The sequence below is a fragment of the Phascolarctos cinereus genome, unplaced genomic scaffold (assembly GCF_003287225.1).
Source record: "Phascolarctos cinereus isolate Bilbo 61053 unplaced genomic scaffold, phaCin_HiC Scaffold_4;HRSCAF=312, whole genome shotgun sequence".
Lineage (NCBI taxonomy): Eukaryota > Metazoa > Chordata > Mammalia > Diprotodontia > Phascolarctidae > Phascolarctos > Phascolarctos cinereus.
Window position 1 is genome coordinate 225,141,837 of NW_027555847.1, and position 20,058 is coordinate 225,161,894.

At 37.4% G+C, this 20,058-nt stretch overlaps 1 protein-coding gene across 1 annotated transcript in view; it reads left to right on the plus strand.

Moving 5' to 3' along the window:
• The window catches only part of WIPI2 (WD repeat domain, phosphoinositide interacting 2), a 36,297-nt gene that overhangs the window by 11,125 nt on the left and 5,114 nt on the right, over positions 1–20,058 (plus strand). Inside the window, 10 exon segments of the mRNA XM_021008441.2 lie at positions 3,289–3,458; positions 4,187–4,283; positions 5,907–6,004; positions 6,374–6,466; positions 7,296–7,366; positions 8,817–8,924; positions 10,227–10,267; positions 10,270–10,390; positions 11,886–11,993; positions 19,336–19,466. Coding sequence (XP_020864100.1) covers positions 3,289–3,458; positions 4,187–4,283; positions 5,907–6,004; positions 6,374–6,466; positions 7,296–7,366; positions 8,817–8,924; positions 10,227–10,267; positions 10,270–10,390; positions 11,886–11,993; positions 19,336–19,466 — 1,038 coding nt within the window.

The window sequence follows — 20,058 nt, forward strand, 5'->3', positions numbered from 1 at the left end:
TCCCTTATGTAAATCATCCGTGTCTGAAGCTAAATGTTTATAAACTGTTTCTTTGCTTAGGAAGAAATGTAAGGTGCTGGAGGTTGCTGTGATTCTGGAGATGCATTGCAATAGGGAATGGAACTTTGTCTCCATCAGTTTCTTGCTTAGCTAATGAAAACTTATCAATTGCATATCAGATCAACAGATGCATCCAAAGCCTTAAGGAAAAAAGCATTTTTAAGAGCGTGCTTCCTATTTGACAAGCTTTAGATCACACTGAAAATTGATTGAATATGTAGTGATGGATTCTACGCAGGAAACTCAAGTAACTTGTCTATTTCCCAAGTCTTTTACAATGAAATAGCAGGTATTTATTTACAGCTAAAGAACTACTGAAGCCATCTGATAGACGTGCATCATGATGATCTTTATTCTTTCTCTTTCCCTGCTTCAGTATGGGAGATAATATTTTCTGCTGTAAACAGTATCGTACAAGCGAACAGCCAGAGTGGAGAAACATTGTTATACCTAAAATGAAGTAGGGCCCAACTTTTTAGACAAATAAAAACACTGTTTCATCCCTGGCAAATATCACCCGGCTGAACTGTAAAAGCAAGACTTCATATGCTTTGTTCATATTTGAACCCCTATGTGTGATTAGCAAGAGGAGTTATTGACCCAGGTATCTTGGTAATATGCCATTTGGAGTAATCACTTTGTGCTTCTCTTTTGCCTCCAATTTCACTCTCAAGAATTCTGATAGTGTTAATGCTTGTTCAGTCATAGGGCATTTTAGGTGCTCAGGCTTGTTTTTTGTTTTTAGAATTAGGAAGTGATTGCTACAGCTGTATAATTAGCATGTGTTGTTTATTACAGTGCAGTGACAATAAATTGAAATGTTAAAAGAGCTTGTTGAACAGATAGAATAGAATTACCAACAAATCTGTAACATGGGTGCACCTTGCTTTGTCTAATGAAATAGATGCCTTCCTGAGAATTTCTTGGTAGATAATGTAGATTGGTTCAATCATATTCCAGTACATCTGTAGGAAGATTGAGATTTGAAGGACCTTCCCCCCCAGTTTTATGAATAGATTCATATTTGAAATAATCCTTACATGAGAGTAAAAATCAAAGTCCATCCTAGTTGGTCTAGAACATCATTGTAAGCGTCAGAGATAGATCAGTTTTAAACTGTGCTTTCCGCAAGTTACACAACTGAGTTAATGATTTTGCTGTAGTTCACATTGTGAGCACCCCCTAATGTATTCAGCAATGTCTCTTTAACTAGATCTTAAGTTTCAGAGCAAATACTGTAGCTTATGTGTCCCATAGCTTGTTACTGAATACATTGTAGACAGCTAGTAAGTTTCCTAGCATGTTATTGAGTACATGTTGTTCAGTTAATGTCTATTACCCTGTATGGTGTTATCTTGAAGATACTGGAGTGTTATCTTGAAGATACTGGAGTGGAATAAGACAAACAGGTTAAGTGACTTGCCTAGAGTCACAAAGCTATAGTGAGTGTCTGAGTAGATAGTAGCTATTTAATATTGTAGAATTTAATTACAGAATCATGAGACATCATTGGCCATTCTTGCTGCTTCACCCTTCTACTTCGTAGTTTAAATCCAAGTTATTTACTTTAGTTCCTGGGTGAGGATGATCCTTTTCTGTACTTATCTCTCTGGGTTTTTTTAGGTCAAAACTGCTTTTGGCTTCTATCCACAAAAATTGTTTTTAGTTTTTATTTTCAGGATATGTGATATCTTGCTCAGGTCTATAGATATAAAGACTCTAGTCTCTAGGTACATCTTTGGTTTTTGCTTTTCTATCAGAATTAATTTCCTAGGCTTCAAATCTATATCACCTCATCCTTAGCTTCCTTTTCTTTCTTTGGCCTAGCTTGATCACAAATTTCCAGGTTCATTTTCTGTCCTTTATACCATTCTACTGGCTTTTCTACTTGTTCCCCACCAGCATTTGTTTTCTGGCACATTAGTATTACATTTTTGTTTCAAAAGGACCCATATTACTACTTCTCTCTAAATTGTGAAGTTGTATCAAGTAAAAATTTTATAGAAAAAAATCGGTTAAATGTCATCCGACTTGAGGTTAAATTTTTCCTGCTCCCAAATGATGTAACAAATATACATCCAAGGGGCACATTCAGAATCATAGAATTTTAACATTAGAACGGAGCTCAGAAAGCATACAACATCAAAAGTTTAGGGCTAAGAGTGGCTGCTGCTGGGGATGTTAACTTTCATCAGACTGCCAGAAGGATCCATGACTCAAACCATAATTTGCCAATTTCCAAATTTACTGATTGAGATTGAGACCTAGAAAGGCTTGACTATCTCCTGACTTTGTCTAGTGCCTTTTCCCATCATGCCCTTCTGAATGATTTACATTCAATTTACGTTCTGTAAATGTACTTTTGTTAGCTTCTTCAGGATGAATCAGCTATCTACAATTCAGGGCACTATATGTCAAAAAATTGAGGAAAACATACTATAGAGTATCTATGTGTGCTCTATTTTCTTCTACCTTATCCCATGGAGTGCAAGATTAATTCATTTTCCTTCAGTTTTGCCTGTTGACTCTGAAAGTTTTGATCAGAGGTGAATCTTTAAATTTACGATAGCACCTTGTTATTGGGATATAAGGTAAGCGCTTGAGATTTTTTTAATCAAATGGTAAAATAATGCAATAGCACCTTAATCTATATACTTTTATGATATAGACATTCCTTAGAAGGTAAATATAAAATAAATATTTCTAAATTGAGCTGTATTTTAAATGCAGTAGAGAAACTTGCCAGTTAAAGGAATTTTCTGTTAAGCAGATGATCCTGATTTTATCTTCTTTGTACGTAGGGGTTTGTATAACACCCTCATTCATAACAGACTCATTCTTGAGGCCCAAAATGAACAACAAGGCAGGAAAACTTATTGCAGTAGCCTATACACACATACATCCATATATGCATATGTTATGTATGTATAACAGGTATATGATATATATATTATAATAATTATGTATATAGAATTCCTGAGTGGTAATACTCTGCTACGTTGGACTCGTTCTTTGTTTGTATTCCTTCTGGTTATTTAGTCTGCTTTTAGGTTGCCACTTGCCCAGGGGGAATCTTTCTGCCCGAGGTAGGATGTTTGATTTTAAAGGGAGTTATACCTGAATAACATTGTATTACTTGAGGATTGAGTTATCTTTTTGAGTTGGCTTGTCATGATATGCACTAACATGGATTTTTCCCACTTTCTCCCTTTTGTGCTTATATTTCAGCTGATACCGAAGATGTGTGTATTGTGGAAAGATTGTTTTCAAGTAGCCTGGTGGCTATTGTTAGCCTCAAAGCTCCACGGAAGCTGAAAGTCTGCCACTTTAAGAAGGGGACTGAAATATGCAATTATAGCTATTCCAATACCATATTGGCAGTCAAATTGAATAGGCAGGTAAGTTAATAGCCTTTGAAAAATAAGAGTGAAATAAATGTATCCAAGTCTTTTGTTTTTGTAAATGTTTCAATGGTTTCCCATTTCCTAAAGAATGTAGTTCAAGCTCCTTTATTCAAGGAACTTCACAGTTATCTTCATCCTCTACTTCAGTAAAACCAATTTATTCACTGTCTCCTAAACATACTTTGCAGTTCTCCACCTTCCTTTGTTTCTCAGGTCATCATACAATTGTATATCCTTGTGACATCTTGTCCACTCTTGTTTTGAACATTATTTTGTTGTTTAGCATTTTATATATTCAAGTCTTGTCTCCCCAGCCAGTTCCTATGTTTCTAGTGAGCAGAAATTTTAGCTCAACCTTGTTTATTTCCGTTAATGTCTTCTGTACATAGGAGAACCTTAATCTTTTCTGATTTGGTTTTATGAGACTTCCCTACACAGCTCCTATTTCCTTATTGAATAAGTGCATTGTCAAGGAAAGGGCTATCCCTAAGGATCCCCAAAAGCTTTCTGTTCATGAGGTTGAGTATAGGGAAAGGATAATTGCGCAGCTGGCTGTAGAATAAATATTTTTGTTATTAGAGGAATCTTAACTACTCTGAGATACAGATGAAGTAACTATTGTATAATACCTTTAATAAAAAATGCATATTTAAATGACCCTAACATTTCAGGATAGAATCATATGGTAATCTTGTTTCTTTTTTTTCCATTTCATTCTTTAGAGGTTGATAGTATGCCTAGAAGAATGTCTATACATACACAATATTCGTGATATGAAGGTACTGCATACAATCAGGGAAACTCCCCCTAACCCTGCAGGTAAATTCACTGGTTAAAAAGAAAACTAATACTTCTGTATTAGTCTTTTTATTGGAAATTCAAAACACTTTAAAATATTTAGTTTCCATTATGTATCTGTAGTTGCCTTTCAGTTATTTTAGGTAACTGCAGGTGGGAGATTTTCTAAATACACTGGGTTTCTTAAGTTTTTTTTTAAGAAGCATAATGGTTTAGTGAATATGGAACAGACATGAAATCAGGAAGGTCTGAGTTCAAATCCCACATCTCAGGCTCAGTTTCCTCATCTGTAAAATGCTGATGGCCTTGTCTGTTGTACCTTTTTCACAGGATTATTTGAAGACCAGATGAGATTCTGTGGAAAGCAAGTACTTTGTAAACTGGAAAGCAATATATAAATGTTTTATTATCACCTTAAATGTGTAGAAATGAGGCATGGGTAATTTTCCTTTTTGTGGAGTAAAGATTGTGGCCTGAAAGCATTTTGCTCTCTTAACACTCCCCCTCCAAAACAACCTAAACTGTCAAACGATTCTGTGTGTAGGAAAGCTAGTTAAAAGTCACAGTGAGTGATTTTTTTTTCCAGCTTAGGGCCCCTTAGGAAGACAGAAAAAGAGGTCTGTATACAATGGGGCAGGGGCTAGGCCAGAGCAAGCAACACCAGCAGTGGTAGTAACACCTGGCTAAGGCAGTAACAGCAGCATGCAGGAGCAGTCCAGTAATGCCTCGGGATGGTAAAGGGATTGAACACCTGGACAGAATTCAGGAGACTCATGTGTTAGCATTGGGAGCATAAACAGGTGCCATCTGGCAGCTCTGTCACCCAGTAACCAGTTCTGGATCACAGTTCCAGGTCAGAGAGAGGTCATGAAGGAGCAGAGGGCCCTACTCTGAGTAAGGACCAGAGCTCAAACCAGGGAGGAAATGAGGAGACTTCACACTGGATCACACCGGGTTGGAAGTACTGAAAACTTAATGAAGCAGCAAGAGCTCATAAGAGATAGAAGCTCAGACCAGATACTCCCCTTCCAACTCCCTCCCCCACCCTCTTCTCTAGAGAGAGTGAGCAGGGCCCAGCTCTTATAAGTCCATAGTCAAAAAAATAGGCTGGAAAAATGAGCAAACAACAAAAACAAATTGACCATAAAAAACTTGTATAGTGACAGGGAAACTTGAGACAAACTCAGAGGACAGTGACTTGAAAACATCTACAAGCAAAGCCTCAAAGAAAAGTGCAGATTGGACACAAGTTCAACCAAAAGTCCTAGAAGAGCTAGAGTTTTGTTGTTTTTTTTTTTTAAACAAAAACTGATTTTAAAAATCAAAAAAAACAGTAGTAGAAAAATTGGAAAGGAGCAAGAAAATTGTGAAAATAGAATTAACAGCTTGGTACAAAATTTGTTAAGCACTAAAAGTGATTATCTTGGCCTGACACTTTTGGTAAATTTGAATCAATTATTCTGTTGCCTACACTTGTCGTTGTGTAGGTATCAAATGGGTAAATGCTTGAAATGAAGTAAATTGCTAAAAATTTTAAATACCATATGTGTCTAGCATATTTTAAGTTCATTTTTTAGATGAAAGAGAAAAAAAATTCTTAAGCATTTTTTCCCCCTTACCACTGGTCCTCTGTATTCTTTACAGGTTTGTGTGCGCTGTCAATAAACAATGACAATTGCTATCTGGCTTATCCTGGGAGTGCAACTATTGGAGAAGTACAAGTCTTTGACACTATTAATTTGGTGAGGATCCTTTTTCAAAATATGATTGATAGGAAAGTTTTTGTGCACTGGGGGAGTTTTTGGAAATCTAAATTTTCTAGAATTGTTTAGTATAGGTTCTTTTTTGCTGTTAATATGATCTGTGAGATCTGAGGCAGCCCTTTCATGTCTTATTGCCGTATTGTTTATTCAGTTCATAGGTATCTATTTCTTTAGCATTGTAGAAATCTTCAATATAGTACTTTTGTCCTTTTAAGATACAAATTGATTTAATATTTTCATTAACTATATTAGCATTTTAGCATCAGCTTATCTGTTTCTAGTGTATAACTGATAAATTATAATTTCTTGCTCAATAATTCACATTTTATTTCTTTTTACACTTTTTAGAGGGCTGCTAATATGATACCAGCTCATGATAGCCCCCTAGCAGCCTTGGCTTTTGATGCAAGTGGTACCAAACTTGCCACTGCTTCTGAGAAGGTAGGTCATAATTTACTGTAGGTCAGAGGATTTCATTTAAGGTTTTTGCCAATACTGTTCACAACAGCCAATCATGTTTCCATTTAAACATTACAAAAGAATGAAAAGATGAGTCTGTTGTTCGGCTATCAGTGTGGTCCCTTGAACCTAATTTTAACATCTTTTGCATATTTATAGAACTAAATTTAGAATTTGAGTCACATCACAGACAGGTAGAGAAAGAGGGGTGTTTTCAACCATTACATAGACTTTGAGCTGTTAAATAGAGCAGAGCAAACAACTCCTACACATTAAATGAAATTTACTTTGCTTCAAAATACTTCATTTATTTTTAAGCTGTCTCTTCTTACAGTGAGCCATCAAGGGAAATATGGTTAACTATAACCTCATCCTTTCCCACTGGCCCAGTGGTAGATCCTTGGTGGGAAAAACCCACAATTCTTATTGAGCCTCCTTTTCTTTAATTAAATTCCTGTCTTTTGTTCATCTTCATTTCCTAATACATCCTTCCATTTCCCCATTACCCAGCAAGCTTTCTTTTATAACTAAGAGTAAAAAATAGGAAGAAGTTAGGCAAAACTAATATCAACTAGTCCACTGGGGACCCACATCCCATAGTCCCCCACCACTGCAGAAAAGAGAAGGTGCATTTTTGACCTTGGTCATAAACAGTTATGCAGAATTCTTTGCCTTTTGAGGGGCTTCCTTCCCTTTATGTGGTGTTATTTATGATACGTTGTTTTCCTGTGTTTCTATTTTTCTTATTTGTTTCTTACATTACCTATAGTTAATGGTTTGTCTAGATTATTTTTCCTTTTTCCTGTCATAGGGAACTGTGATTAGGGTATTTTCCATCCCAGAAGGACAGAAAATCTTTGAGTTCCGGAGAGGAGTAAAGAGGTGATGTATATCAGCATTTCTTGAAAATGCTTTAGGATATATTTGAATTTTAGTTGTAGGTTTATCTTGTATGTCTAAAAAGTGGAAATAGGTTTAAACTGTAACAAAAGTTATATATGAAAAGATTTCAACAGTGGATTAAATTTTCAATCTCAAATGATTTGTGTGGCACCACATGAACCTGGAAAAGTTTTGACTAGACAACCCTCATGTTTCCCCTCCTTGCATCTAATATATGAATTTTATTATCTAGTTAACTTTTTAGTTTTAACAAAAGGATTCCACTTGCTATTGGAAAGTTTTCTTTTAAGTTGTATCCATATCATCAGCTGGCCAAGAAGACCTGGTCATGACCCACCTTTGACACAGACTGGTTATGTGACTCTGGCCTAGTTACCTAGCCTCTCAGTGCTCTAGGCAACTCTAAAGACTAGGCGGCAGAAAAGGTGCCAACCTGCATTGGTGAAAGAAATTTCTCACCAGCACTCCCTAAATTAATGAAACCACAGGTCTGAACGGTACTGTAAGTAGTGTAAATAGCAAATATACTTCTTTACAAGTGGAGAAATCTCCATAGAGGACAGTAATGGTTAGTGCACTCTACTAATAACAGTGTGATTATAAACTATGTAAGGGTTTTTAATAAATCCAGAATCTAAAAAAAAAAGTAAATCCAGAATCTAAATTGGTTAGTTTCAGTTACAGTTCAAATTACTAGTTACAGCCCTTGAACTAGAACTCTCTGCCATTCATCTGCCATTCATCAACAGTTCTGAAATAATTGACCCAAAATATGAATATGACCACAAGTCGGGATGATGAGACCTTATTATAACAAATGGAACATAAACCTTTTGCCTATTAGGAGTGCTCTTTGCTAATTAGGAGTGAAAATAAATTCTTTTTGGCTACAATTAAATCCATATGTACCAGGGAGAACACTTTACATTGATGCTTAGACACCATATTTATAAAGTTCTACCATCTTAATGATATTTAAAGGTTGCTGATTTACACCACATTATGTATGACTCAGACACTTTAATAGCCGTGTAACCCCAGGCAAGTCATTCAACCTTTGCCTCAGTTTCTGTAAAGTCCTTAGTACATAGTATGTGCTTATAAATGTTTGTTCCTTCTCCTCTTTCCTTATAGATTGCTATATTCAATGTAAGGAACTTGGGGCTAATAAAAAAGTCTTACTTGAAAGTTAATTCATTGTGATGGTATATTTTACAGATTTTTTTTTCTTTTTACCCTCTTGCTTCATGAGAAAAAAAAGCCAAACAGAAAGAGAAGCCCAAATATCATGTTATAGTAAATGTTTTGTCATCATAGTCATATCTAAGCAGATATTTCTTTAATATTTATTATTTTTAATATTTAATATTTTCTTAGAGGGTAGAATAGAGTTAAGTTGTATCTTAACCAGATGAATTCTCTTCTTCAGGTGTGTAAGCATTTGCTCTTTGGCCTTCAGCATGGATGGAATGTTCCTCTCTGCATCCAGTAACACTGAAACAGTGCACATCTTCAAACTCGAGACTGTGAAAGAGAAGTGAGTCAGAATATTAGATTTTAGAAACTGCAGAAGCTTGGAAATGGATTGTTTCTTATAGGAGTAGAGAATTTTAGAGTTGAAAGGGGGCCAAAACCATTTAGACAACTAGATGGCATGGTGGCTAGAGGGCTGGGTCTGGAGCCAGGAAGATTTGCATTCCATCTGACTTCAGACTCTTACCAACTCTGTCCCTGGGCAAGTCACTTAACTTCTGTTTGCCTTAGTTTCCTCAACTATAAAATGAGATCATAATAGCAACCTACTTACCAGGATTGTTGTGAGGATCAAGTAAGATATCTGGTACAGAGTAGATGCTTGTCCCGTCTTTCCTTCTTTTCTGCCTGGGCAGGGGGGGGCACCACCTGCCCCCTAAAAATCCTTTCCACCACCAAGCAAGTGGTCATCTAGCCTTTGGTTGAACATTACCTCTTTAAACAACTCATTACTCTTTTGGGTAGCTCCAACAATTTTTCCTGTAATTAAGCCTTAATTTGCCTCTTTGTAATTCCCACCTTTTTTTTAACTTCTGGGATAAAATAGACTTTCAAATCGAATTCCCCTTCTGATGCTCACGGCCTGTGTAAATGTAGGCAAGTTACTTAATCTCTCTGACCCTCATTTTTTTTGGTCAGGTAAAGGAGAGAATAGAATAGATGCTAGCCTCTGAGGTACCTTTCAGCTCATTCATATAACAACCTTTCAAGCACGTAAAGACAGTTACTTTAATCTGCAATCATATATCAGTCAGTCATGGGCACCCTTTTGTCCTTCTCAAGCTTCTTAGTATTATTCCTAAAGTATGATGCCTAGGATGATAGCTTGGTATTCCAATTGTAGTTTGCTATGAGAGATACTTTGGAGTGTCAAATTAGGCTGGCCTGTGCTGTCTTTCTTTTAAAATGTCTTTGTAAAGTTTTTCAATCAAGAAATAAATTTTTAAAAAGAAAAATAGTTTGTTTATATGACATTCATACACACTTAACTCCTAATATTGTGCAAGTTTTTGTGCCTATATTTGGCATTGAAATGCATATTTTATCTTTATAACAGTAAAGAAATGGAATGGTATGAAGTAATTGTACATTATATGGTACTACAGAGTTGCATAGTTTTTTTCCTTCAGAGAGCATTCCACTTTTTAAATTTTTCTTGATTTAGGAATGTGAAAAGGTATTTCGAGCTTCACAGGCTAACATTGATGAGGAAGTAGAAATTGAATTCAGAAAGAAGAGTATGTTTTTTTATTCGTGGAGGGAATAAAAGGCAGATTAAGAAAATTGACACCATTATTTCTTCTAGACCTCAGGAGGAACCCACTACCTGGACTGGTTACTTTGGAAAGTGCTTATGGCATCTACCAGCTATTTGCCCTCTCAAGTAACAGAAATGTTTAACCAGGGTAGAGCATTTGCTACTGTCCGACTACCATTCTGCGGTCACAAAAATATCTGTTCACTTGCCACGTAAGTATGGTGAATGGTGTTTGCATAATCTGATTTGCAATATTTATATTGAATAGCAAGGGAGTTCTTGACCCAGGTTGTTTGAAGTGATCATGGTGCAGCTGCAGAGTGTGAGTTTGCTTAATAGTTGTGTGAGTGTGGGCAAATAGTCTCTCTCTGAGCATATTTCCTCATGTAAAATGGTTTAAAAAGTAGTTTAAAACTACCCTGCTGTCACAGGGTTTACAGTCTGCAAATTTTAAGGCAATATGGAAATATAAACTTGTAGCATTATTATCTTCCTGTCACCTGATAGGAACCCTTTGAGGATCTTCTAATTGCGTTGAGGAAAAATGTTGAACCAAAGTTCTCAGATGTATCTTGAACACACGTTGAAATTCTTTAGTTATTCATTAGTATTTATTAGTTTTTAAAATTTCAGTTGTTTGATGAGTGCCCAGTCGTGGAATGCCCTGAATATAAGCTGCAGGTGAAAGAAAGATGACCTTTTACATTTTGATTATGTATGCTTCTTTGTCTCTCATTAGAATCTGAACGTGTTTAATCAGATTCTTCTTTTTTGCACTCCAAATGATTTTTTAAAATTAGCTCATTTTTATTGAAGCCCCTTTTGTTCACTTCTTTTCTTCACCTTTCCCTTACCTAGGATGGGATGTTACTTATCCCTTGTAACAAAGATTTTAAAAAACTAACCACATCTGTATTTAGCAGTATTCCACCTCTGCAGTGAATGTAGGGAGGTACATATTTTTGAACTCTCTGAAATACTAAGCTTCGTCACCATTATTCAGCATTCATTTTTTTAAAAATGTTTTATTTCTTTTATTTTTATTTTTTTTAGGCAGTTGGGGTTAAGTGACTTGCCCAGGGTCACAGCTAGTAAGTGTCAAGTGTTTGGTGTGAGGTTAGATTTGAACTCAGGTTCTCCTAACTTCAGGGCTGGTGCCCTATCCACTGCGCCACCTAGCTGCCCCTCAGCATTCATTTTTGTTTACCAAATTAACCTTCTAACAATTTCAGTTTGCATTTTCTTTATATTTGGCAAGGTCAGAATTGAAATTACCCTTATTAAAGATGAGAAGTTTGAGGTTTTTTAATAGTTTTATTGTTTTGTTTTGATCTGATTTGAAATTGTATGTTTCCTCACATACACTGTAATTACCCTTATTACTAGAGACCTTAGTTAACTAGTATTCTTTTGAGGTACAGTAGAAAAGTGTCTAGATTTTGAATCAGAGTCCTGATTTCAAATCCTGCCTATATGACAGTAGGCAACTGCCTTGCCCTCTCTGAGTCTTTGCAAATGAGGGAACTTCTGAGGTCCCTTCTAGTGCTAGATCTGTGACCCAATGTCCCTCTGTTTATATTGGGGAGTATTTTTGGCTATCCAGGGCCATTCAGTAAGCTTGTTGTGGTATATTGATAAGGTTAAGCATAGTCTTCTAGTTTTGAAAGAAGTATGTTGCTGAAATGCTCTTCATTTTCTCCTCTCTAGAATTCAGAAGATTCCCCGATTATTAGTGGGAGCTTCTGATGGATACTTATATATGTACAACCTGGATCCTCAGGAAGGAGGGGAGTGCACTTTGATGAAACAACACAAGTAAGTTTATCTAATTTGATTTCACAAGTATGCATCCTCCCACGTTTAAGTTTTTTTCAAGAAGTGCTTAGAGGAGAGAAGTTTATCTTTCATTCCAACAGAGTAGATGCTAGCATTTACGGTATTTGTTACAGTCTTTGAAAGTTTTAACACTTTTTTTCAGATTTGCTAGATTTTTGCCTTTCTTGAACGTCACTTTTCAGAGTGAAGCTTGATATTATGTGGTAATGAGGTTCTGAGGATAGGAACTGTTATATTTTTATCTTTGTATCCCAAGAATCTAGCTCAGTTCTTGATACATAAGGTCTTAATAAAATGCAAATTGATGTCTTGGACAGAAACATTAAAATCATATGCTGCCACTAGAGTGTCCTGCTTTGAATTTTTCCCTTTTGCATACAAATGCAGAACACTAGAATTAAGTAATATGCTTGCTTTATTGATTCTTGCTTTAGGCAAACCAATATGAAAACAGTTAATTAGTGCAAGTTCTTAAATATGTCGATTGGTAAAAATTTCATTTAGTTCCATTTGTTGTACTTGTTTTTGTTTGTCTGTTTTTTAGTGTCTTTTCAAAGAAATATAGGAGGGAAGAATTACCAAACTCTACAGAGTCATTGGACTGAGCCCTACCAAATTCACTTCTGAGTATTACATAACTAATGAATGAGTTGCTCCCCTGCTTTCAGGACAGTGACTGAGGCTAGCTGTTGCTGGGCTGGGCCAAGCAGGTAGCTCGCTCAAGTCTGGCTCCATAGCAGACTTGGATATTGTGGCTATCAGCAGACTCTATGAACCCTTGGTAGTTCTGTGACCTTTTGAACCCGATGAGGTCATAAACTGGTCTGTCTCATCTCAGATTCACTCAGGATCAGGAAAGACTACACAGAGCCAACAGAAGGAGCACCATGGGTTCATGTTCAACAAGACCAGTCACTGGATAGCTGTATAAGGGCTAACAGGGCTCCATCATATACTTGAATTCACCAGGCCTCACATTGATTACCAGCAGGCAGACTCATATTGCACATGCATCATGAGCTGAACATTCATTAGCCAGTCTCCCCATTACACTGTTACTCCACCCTGCCATCCTCATCTGGCTGGGAGGCATTTTGAATATGTTGTCTTTATCCAGAACAGTTCTATAGGATGCTGGAGAGGTTGTCCTTTCATTTGCTTCCCTATTGCTAGACAGGAAAGGGTCAGTATGACACTTTTTTTTTTGAGAACCATGTATTTCATTTATATCCTGATGATTGTACAAGATACAGAGAATATCTGTTATCTGCTTTTCTTTTTTCAAGTATATAATAAATTCATGTGATTCCTTCTGGTTTTCATTTGTGTGCATTTCAAAAATACATGCTTAATTGTCCCTCTTTTCTGGGCTTGGTCAGGCAGATGGTTCTGTAGGGCTGGCTCCTGGACCCTGGAGTCAGCTACTATGACTATCAGCTGACTGCTATATACTGCACTTGATGGGCTTATAGTGGCTCTTCCCACATTTTAGAGCTTACAAGGTCATAACCTGGACTATTGCATCTCAGATACTCATTCACCAGTAAAAGGGCATGAAGTAGAGTTGGAGCTATGATGAAGGTGCAAGATGCAATACAATGAGCTTTCACCCACCCAAAAAAAAAACAAAACTCCTTCAAACAGATGTAATCTGGAAGAACAAGTAAACAAAAGAACCCAGCCATAAACTATTATGGTAGTAAGGATATTCAAGACACAAATACAGAAAAAGAGAATGACCTTAAAACTTCTATAAGTCTTTGAGAAAGCACAACTTAGGCCCAAACAACTAGGAATGCCTGGAAGAAATGAAACAAATTAAGTGGAAACATGAGAGAAAAAAGAATTGGAAAAGAAATTAACAGCTTGCCCCAAGAGGTACAAAACCTTGCCCAAGTAACAAATTTAAAAGGCTAAAAGAGAAAATGTAAGGTATCTCATAGCAAATAACTGATTTGGAAAACTGATTGAGAAGAAAAATCTTAATCATTGGACCATCTGAATGCTGAGACCAAAAAAGGAACCTAGATAACAAATCTGCCTAGATTTCAAAGAAACTACTAGTCAGTTCCTGAAAGAAACTCCAAAACGAAAACTTCCAGGAAGATCATTGCCAAAATTCAGTCTGAGTCAAATAATTTAAGCAGCCAGAAAGAAAGAATTCAAATACCAAGGATTCACAGTCAGGATCACATGTGATTTAGCAGCCACTACTGTAAAGGAGCAGAGAACTTGGAATGTATTCTAGAAGGCAAAGGATATAGACTTAAAACTGATTATATTGCTACAGAGGGAAAATGAATCTTGAATGGCAGTAGAGTTCCTGATGAAGGTGACAGCTGCATGCAAACATAAGAAGGCAAATGTGAATGAACAAAAAGAACAAGAATAAATGACCTGCATTCAGATATGAGGCGATGACACTCTGAACCCTGTCACCAGAGGTCATAAGGAAAGGCTAATTCTTCCCAAGGCCTGGAAGTGGTTTTGTTATGTCTTAATGATCTTAGAAGAATGGGAAAAGGGGAAGAATACACACAAAGGGAAGAGTAAGGAAGGTTAAAGAAAATGAAATCAAGTGGGAATGTAGACATCTATGCAGATGAGGGGACAGGAGAACAGTTTTGATGATCCAGCCTCAAAGAAAAGATTGTGTACACATACATACAGCTGGGTACAGAAGTACATTTTATTCAACAGTGAAATAGGAGGAAAAGGGAAGGGGAAAATATAGAGAGGGATTAGTCCTAATTAAACAAGCCGTAAGGATCTACAAAAATAGAGCCCTTTTTGAGGTGGCAAACAATGGGAATCTGAGTGAACAAGTTATAGTATGTAAATGTGATAAATTTTCTAACTACTGTGCTATAAGAAATGATGGAGGGTATGGTTTCCAAAAATTTTTTTCCAAAAATAGCGTGATAACTGATAGAGAGTGATTTGAGCAGAACCAGGAGAACAGTTTATATAGGGACGAACAGTAAGATGAAAACCACTTTGAAAGAATTAGGAACTCTAATTCCCTAGTTGGTCATTACGTTGATGAATGTTTCAGCAGTATTTGAGACATGGTACCTATCTCCTGATGATGAAGTGCAGAATGAAACAAATTTTTTTTTGGATATAACTAATGGGAAAAATTTTTTGCTTGATCATACATGTTTGTAATGGGTTTTATTCTCAATTGTGGGGATAGGGTTAGTGGGAAGGTGAGTTAGGTTTTTGCTGCCTGAGAAAAGGTATAGATACTCATTCACCTAGGTTCAGGAAACTATGCAGCGTATTTTGCAACCTATTCCCTAGTTTCCATTTTCTGTCCTCTCCTCTACCCCCTTAATAATTCAGGAAAGAGAAAAGGGAGTTGTATCAAATATGCACTTCATTATCAAGCAAAACAAATTCCTAGTGGACTGTGTCTGAAAGTACCATTCTACAACTTGAGTCCATCACTTTTGTCAGAAGCATACTTCATCATTGGCTCTCAGTAATAATGGTTAGTCATTGATCGGTCTTTCAAAGTCATCTTTACAATTTTATTAGTTTTGTTCACTGTTGACCAGGTTTCTGTGAAACCATCCATTTGGCACCCCTGTAATCTGTGTTGTTATTCCTCCATTGATGGGCAGTTAATAAATTCTGTGCTCCTTCACTTCCATTTCTTCTAACAAAGTTCATGGTATAGAACTTAAGTCCTACATGTACAGGAAAGCAGTTTTCCACAGGCAGATTTAGCAAAGAACTTTTTATTGTATTTATCAGAGGATACCACTTAGTATTTAACAAGAGCTTGCCTTGGTGCTCAAAATAGCTTTCCCATGCCCAAATTCAGAAAAGAAAAATCGAGTTTCTTATCATAGCAGGGAAACTGGTCCTAGTAGAGCTTCCCAGACCTTATAAAATTATCCTTGCAGGGTTCACTGTGGGTCATCCCTTAAGCCTCAGGTGACAGATCGGTTTGTGTAGCAACTGAGAATGAAGAGCTACAGCAAACAGGCCCTTGTTCCAGTGGGAATTGGGAAACTCCCTCTTCTGCTAAGTGGTGTTTCCTCTGCTCTGGGCCTATGTTCACAGGATTTAAGCCTATAAAAATTTTTTGGGGGTTCCCGTAGCAACATTTTAGGACCCTAAACTTTTCTCTAGAGACTCCTGATATCATTTGGAATCCAGCTAGATGTCTGTCCGGCAAAATCTGCTGGGTTCCTCAAAGTGACACCTACCATTTTCTCCAGGGAACTCTGAAGCACCTAGATAATCCAGTTGGATGTCCAGATGATCTCCAGGTGTCTTTCCACAAGGGGGCACAGCAAATCCTTGTGGTCTCTGAAATAGGCTACCCATCATTTTCCCTAGGGAGGTCCGAAACACATAGGAAATATAGACAAAAATATGTCACACCAAAGTGTCGCCAAGAGCATATATACCATACGTGATTCCAAAAGGGTACCTGAAATTTCCCTAGAGGATCCCTGAAACTGGACAATTCAGACAGGATCTGTTTTGTTTTTCCTTCCATTCCCCCCCCCCAACTGTACTGTTCAAAAAACAACCCACCTAATAAATGCGCAGGCCAACAGAATAAAGTCCCACAGTGACTGTGTCCAAAAACGTTTTCTCATTTTCTATTGTAAGTCCGTCACCTGTCTGGAAGAATGGGGTAGTGTGCTTCATCTCAGTACACTGGAAACATGGCTATTCATTGCATCAAGCAGAGTTTCAAAGTTTTCAGAATTGTTTTTATAAGGTTATTATATTGTCCTCATTCTACTTCATTCAGCATCAGTTTCTGGTGACAGTTATTTTATGAAAGTTATTTCATTACATTGAAATATTTCATTACAGTCAAGTATTTAAGAACCTAATATGTGCTGAACACTAGGGTGACAAAGAAAGGCAAAAACAGTCGCTGCTGTCAAGCTCATAGTCTAATGGAACAGAAAACATGCAAGCAACTACTTAAAAGATGTAGACAAAATATATTGGAGATCATTTCAGAAGGAAGGCACGAGGCTTCTTGGTCCCTGAAAATGGGAAAGTCCCAGATGAGACCCTACATAGCACATTTGGAAGTACTTTCCCAACTCATTCACTTTAAAAACACCTATGGACAAAGCATTGGAATAAAGAATGCAATACTGTTGCTTGCATGAAAATTAGGAATAGTTTCTGGATCTACAAGAATTCCATTATGCATAAATCTTTTAAAAAATCTTTCACAAAGGAGTATTTACAGAGAAAGTTTAGCAGGGTCAATTACAAAAACATCCTGCCACATTAGGGTACACTCTCCCCTTTATCCCTGGAAAGAATGAACTCAAAACCTCAAGTGATGGTTATCAGTCAGTAAGCATTCAGCCTTGCTATGAATACAAAGAAAGGGAAAGGAGGAAGAAGGTTGGGGGTCAGGTCCTGAAGAGAGGCTAGGTCCAGGTTCTACCACCTGCAAAATTTGTGACCTTTCTAGAAGTTAATTGGTTCAGTAAACAAACATTTATTAAACTCTAAAGGTACAGGGAATATAAGATTGTATACATATACACATTGCAAATGGAGGGGGTCATCTCAAAGGGAAGCCTTAAGCAGTGGGGTGGCTAGGAAAGGCCTCTGTGAAGAAAGAAGGAAGAAGGCCTTTTTAGACTGGTAATCAGCAAAAGGGCAGAAAGTCCAGAGATGGAGTGTCTTGGGCAAGGACAGCAAGAAGGGGTGATATAGTCAAACTTGGGTTTTAGGGAAATCATTTTGGCAGCTGCAGTAGGTTATAGTGGGAAGAGACTTGAGGCAGAGAGACCAACCAGAAGGCTATTGCAGTAGTTCAAGTGTGAGGGCATGTTGGTATGAACCAGGGTGGTGTCTAAATGAATGGAGGAGAGAAATGTTATGAAGTAGAACAGCAACATTGGAAATATGGTGTAAATTCAAAGGAGGAATCTGGTTGATAGGTTTTGGACTAGGAGAAAAGTAATACTGTAATAGGGCAATTAGAGGAGAGGATTTGGGAAAGAGAATGAATTTAATTTTGGACATAGTGACTTTGAGGTATTATCAAGTTTGAGATGGCAGTTGATGTGAGCATGGGGCTCAGAAAAGAAGGCTAGATGGATAGATCTGAGGATCATCTCTATAGGGATGATGATTGAATCCATGAGACCTGATGAGAGCACCTTCCTCATTTACTTCTAAGTGGGGAAGACATTGTAGTTGCTCCTTTGTTTCTGAGATGCGTCGTCTGAATTGCTGGGTCAAGTCCCTGCTGGACTGGGTCAGGCTGGTTGCTCATCAGGGCTCGCCCTTTCCAGATTTGGTAGATGCAGCCACCAGCAGGCTCCACCAGGAAGTTAGGTGTCTCCCTAAGGCTCTGTTCTTGGTCAGACTTCATATTTCTCATAGTGATCTCTCTTGCTGATCTCAGTTCCCATGGGTTCAGTTATTACTATGGAAATGATTCCCAGATCTCTGAAGTCCTGCATTGGTTTCTGTTGGCTTACCATCCTACGTCTCCAAATGCCTCTCAAGCCGGATGTCCTATAGGCATCTCAGCTTGTGCAAATCAGAATTCTTTTTCCCACAAACTCTACCTGCTTCCAAACTGCCCCTACTGTTGTCAAGGGCACCATCATCTCAGTCTCTCTCAGGCCTGTAATCTCATGTTCCTCAATTCCTCACTGTCATCTCACATACCCAAATATTGCCAGATCTCGGCATTACTACCTTCACAGCATCTCTCCTATACATTCTCTTTCTTATGCCTTCTTTTTTTCATCACACTAGTTGAGGACCACATCAGCCTTGCTAAAGAGCAGTAGCATTCTGAGTGGTTTTTTGGCTGGTTGTTTTTGTTTTGCTTTTTTCATCTTCAGCATGTTGAGGGCTGCTTGTTGACTGTCTCCGGTTGTTAGACTTCCAAACAGTGGCTTTTCTAGCCTTTTGACACAAGGTCATAACCTGGTCCATTCCATCTCAGATACTCATTCACCGAGGGATCTGGAAAGATTATACAACAGAAATAAACAGGTAGCATTACGCCTTCATAGGCATGAAGTGACCAGGTAGAGGAGAGAACGCCTGGTAGCAGGCAGGTTGCTGAGACTACTGCCAATATCTCTCCCCCTGACTCAAGACTCACAGTATTTCTTCTTCCTTGCTTGAAAGCTTCCAGGGAAGTCATTTAGATTTTTTTGCAGGAAATACTGTATTTAGGGTATATATTTTATAATGTTTTATGATCTTTAATGTCTGTATCCTTTTCCTTGTTGGTGTTGGACTGTTTGATACAGTAATATTATAATTACATCATGGCAGTTATATTTTTTCTAAATATCTCTAGATTGGATGGCAGTATGGAGCCGGCCAATGAAATTTTAGAATCTGCATCCCATGACCGTCCTTTAGTAGCTCAGACCTACAGTGCTGCTGTGACAAGAGGTGCTTATGTACCTTCCTCACCTACGAGACATGGTAAGGGGGGAAGAGCAGGAACTTTCCCTATATTAAGTAGAAATATTTCAAATAACTGTAAATATAATCTGCCTGGTATCTGCTACTGTAGGTTCTTTTGTAGATTTATTGTCTCACTGAACTCTCACATTTTTATCCTCTTTTCCTTGGGTGGGGTGGGGGTGGAATGGTAACTGCTGTCAGATACCATATAAGTAGACATTTGAGAACTATTACATTTTAGATTTTTCAGGCCCATGTTCCAATTTTTTCTTATCCATACGTTCTTGTTTCCTCTATTTTGTTTAAAAATTTTATCAAAGTTGTCATGACTCAGGATTCTTTTTTTCAGTGTAATTTGGAGGTAACACCTTAAGAGTTGCCATATCCCTTTAGTGTTTCCTTTGCTTCTGTGATACTTGTGCTAAACCTTTTAAATATGTGTAGAGTCGCTTGCTTCAGAGCACCAATCTTCATCTTTAAAAAAAGTCTGTATGACAAGAAAATAATTTGTCTGTGGCTCTGCACTTTTTTTTTTTGATATGTCAAACAGTGGAAGAGCAGTTGGGTTAACTACCATCTTTTCCACTAATATACCTACTTATCAACTGTG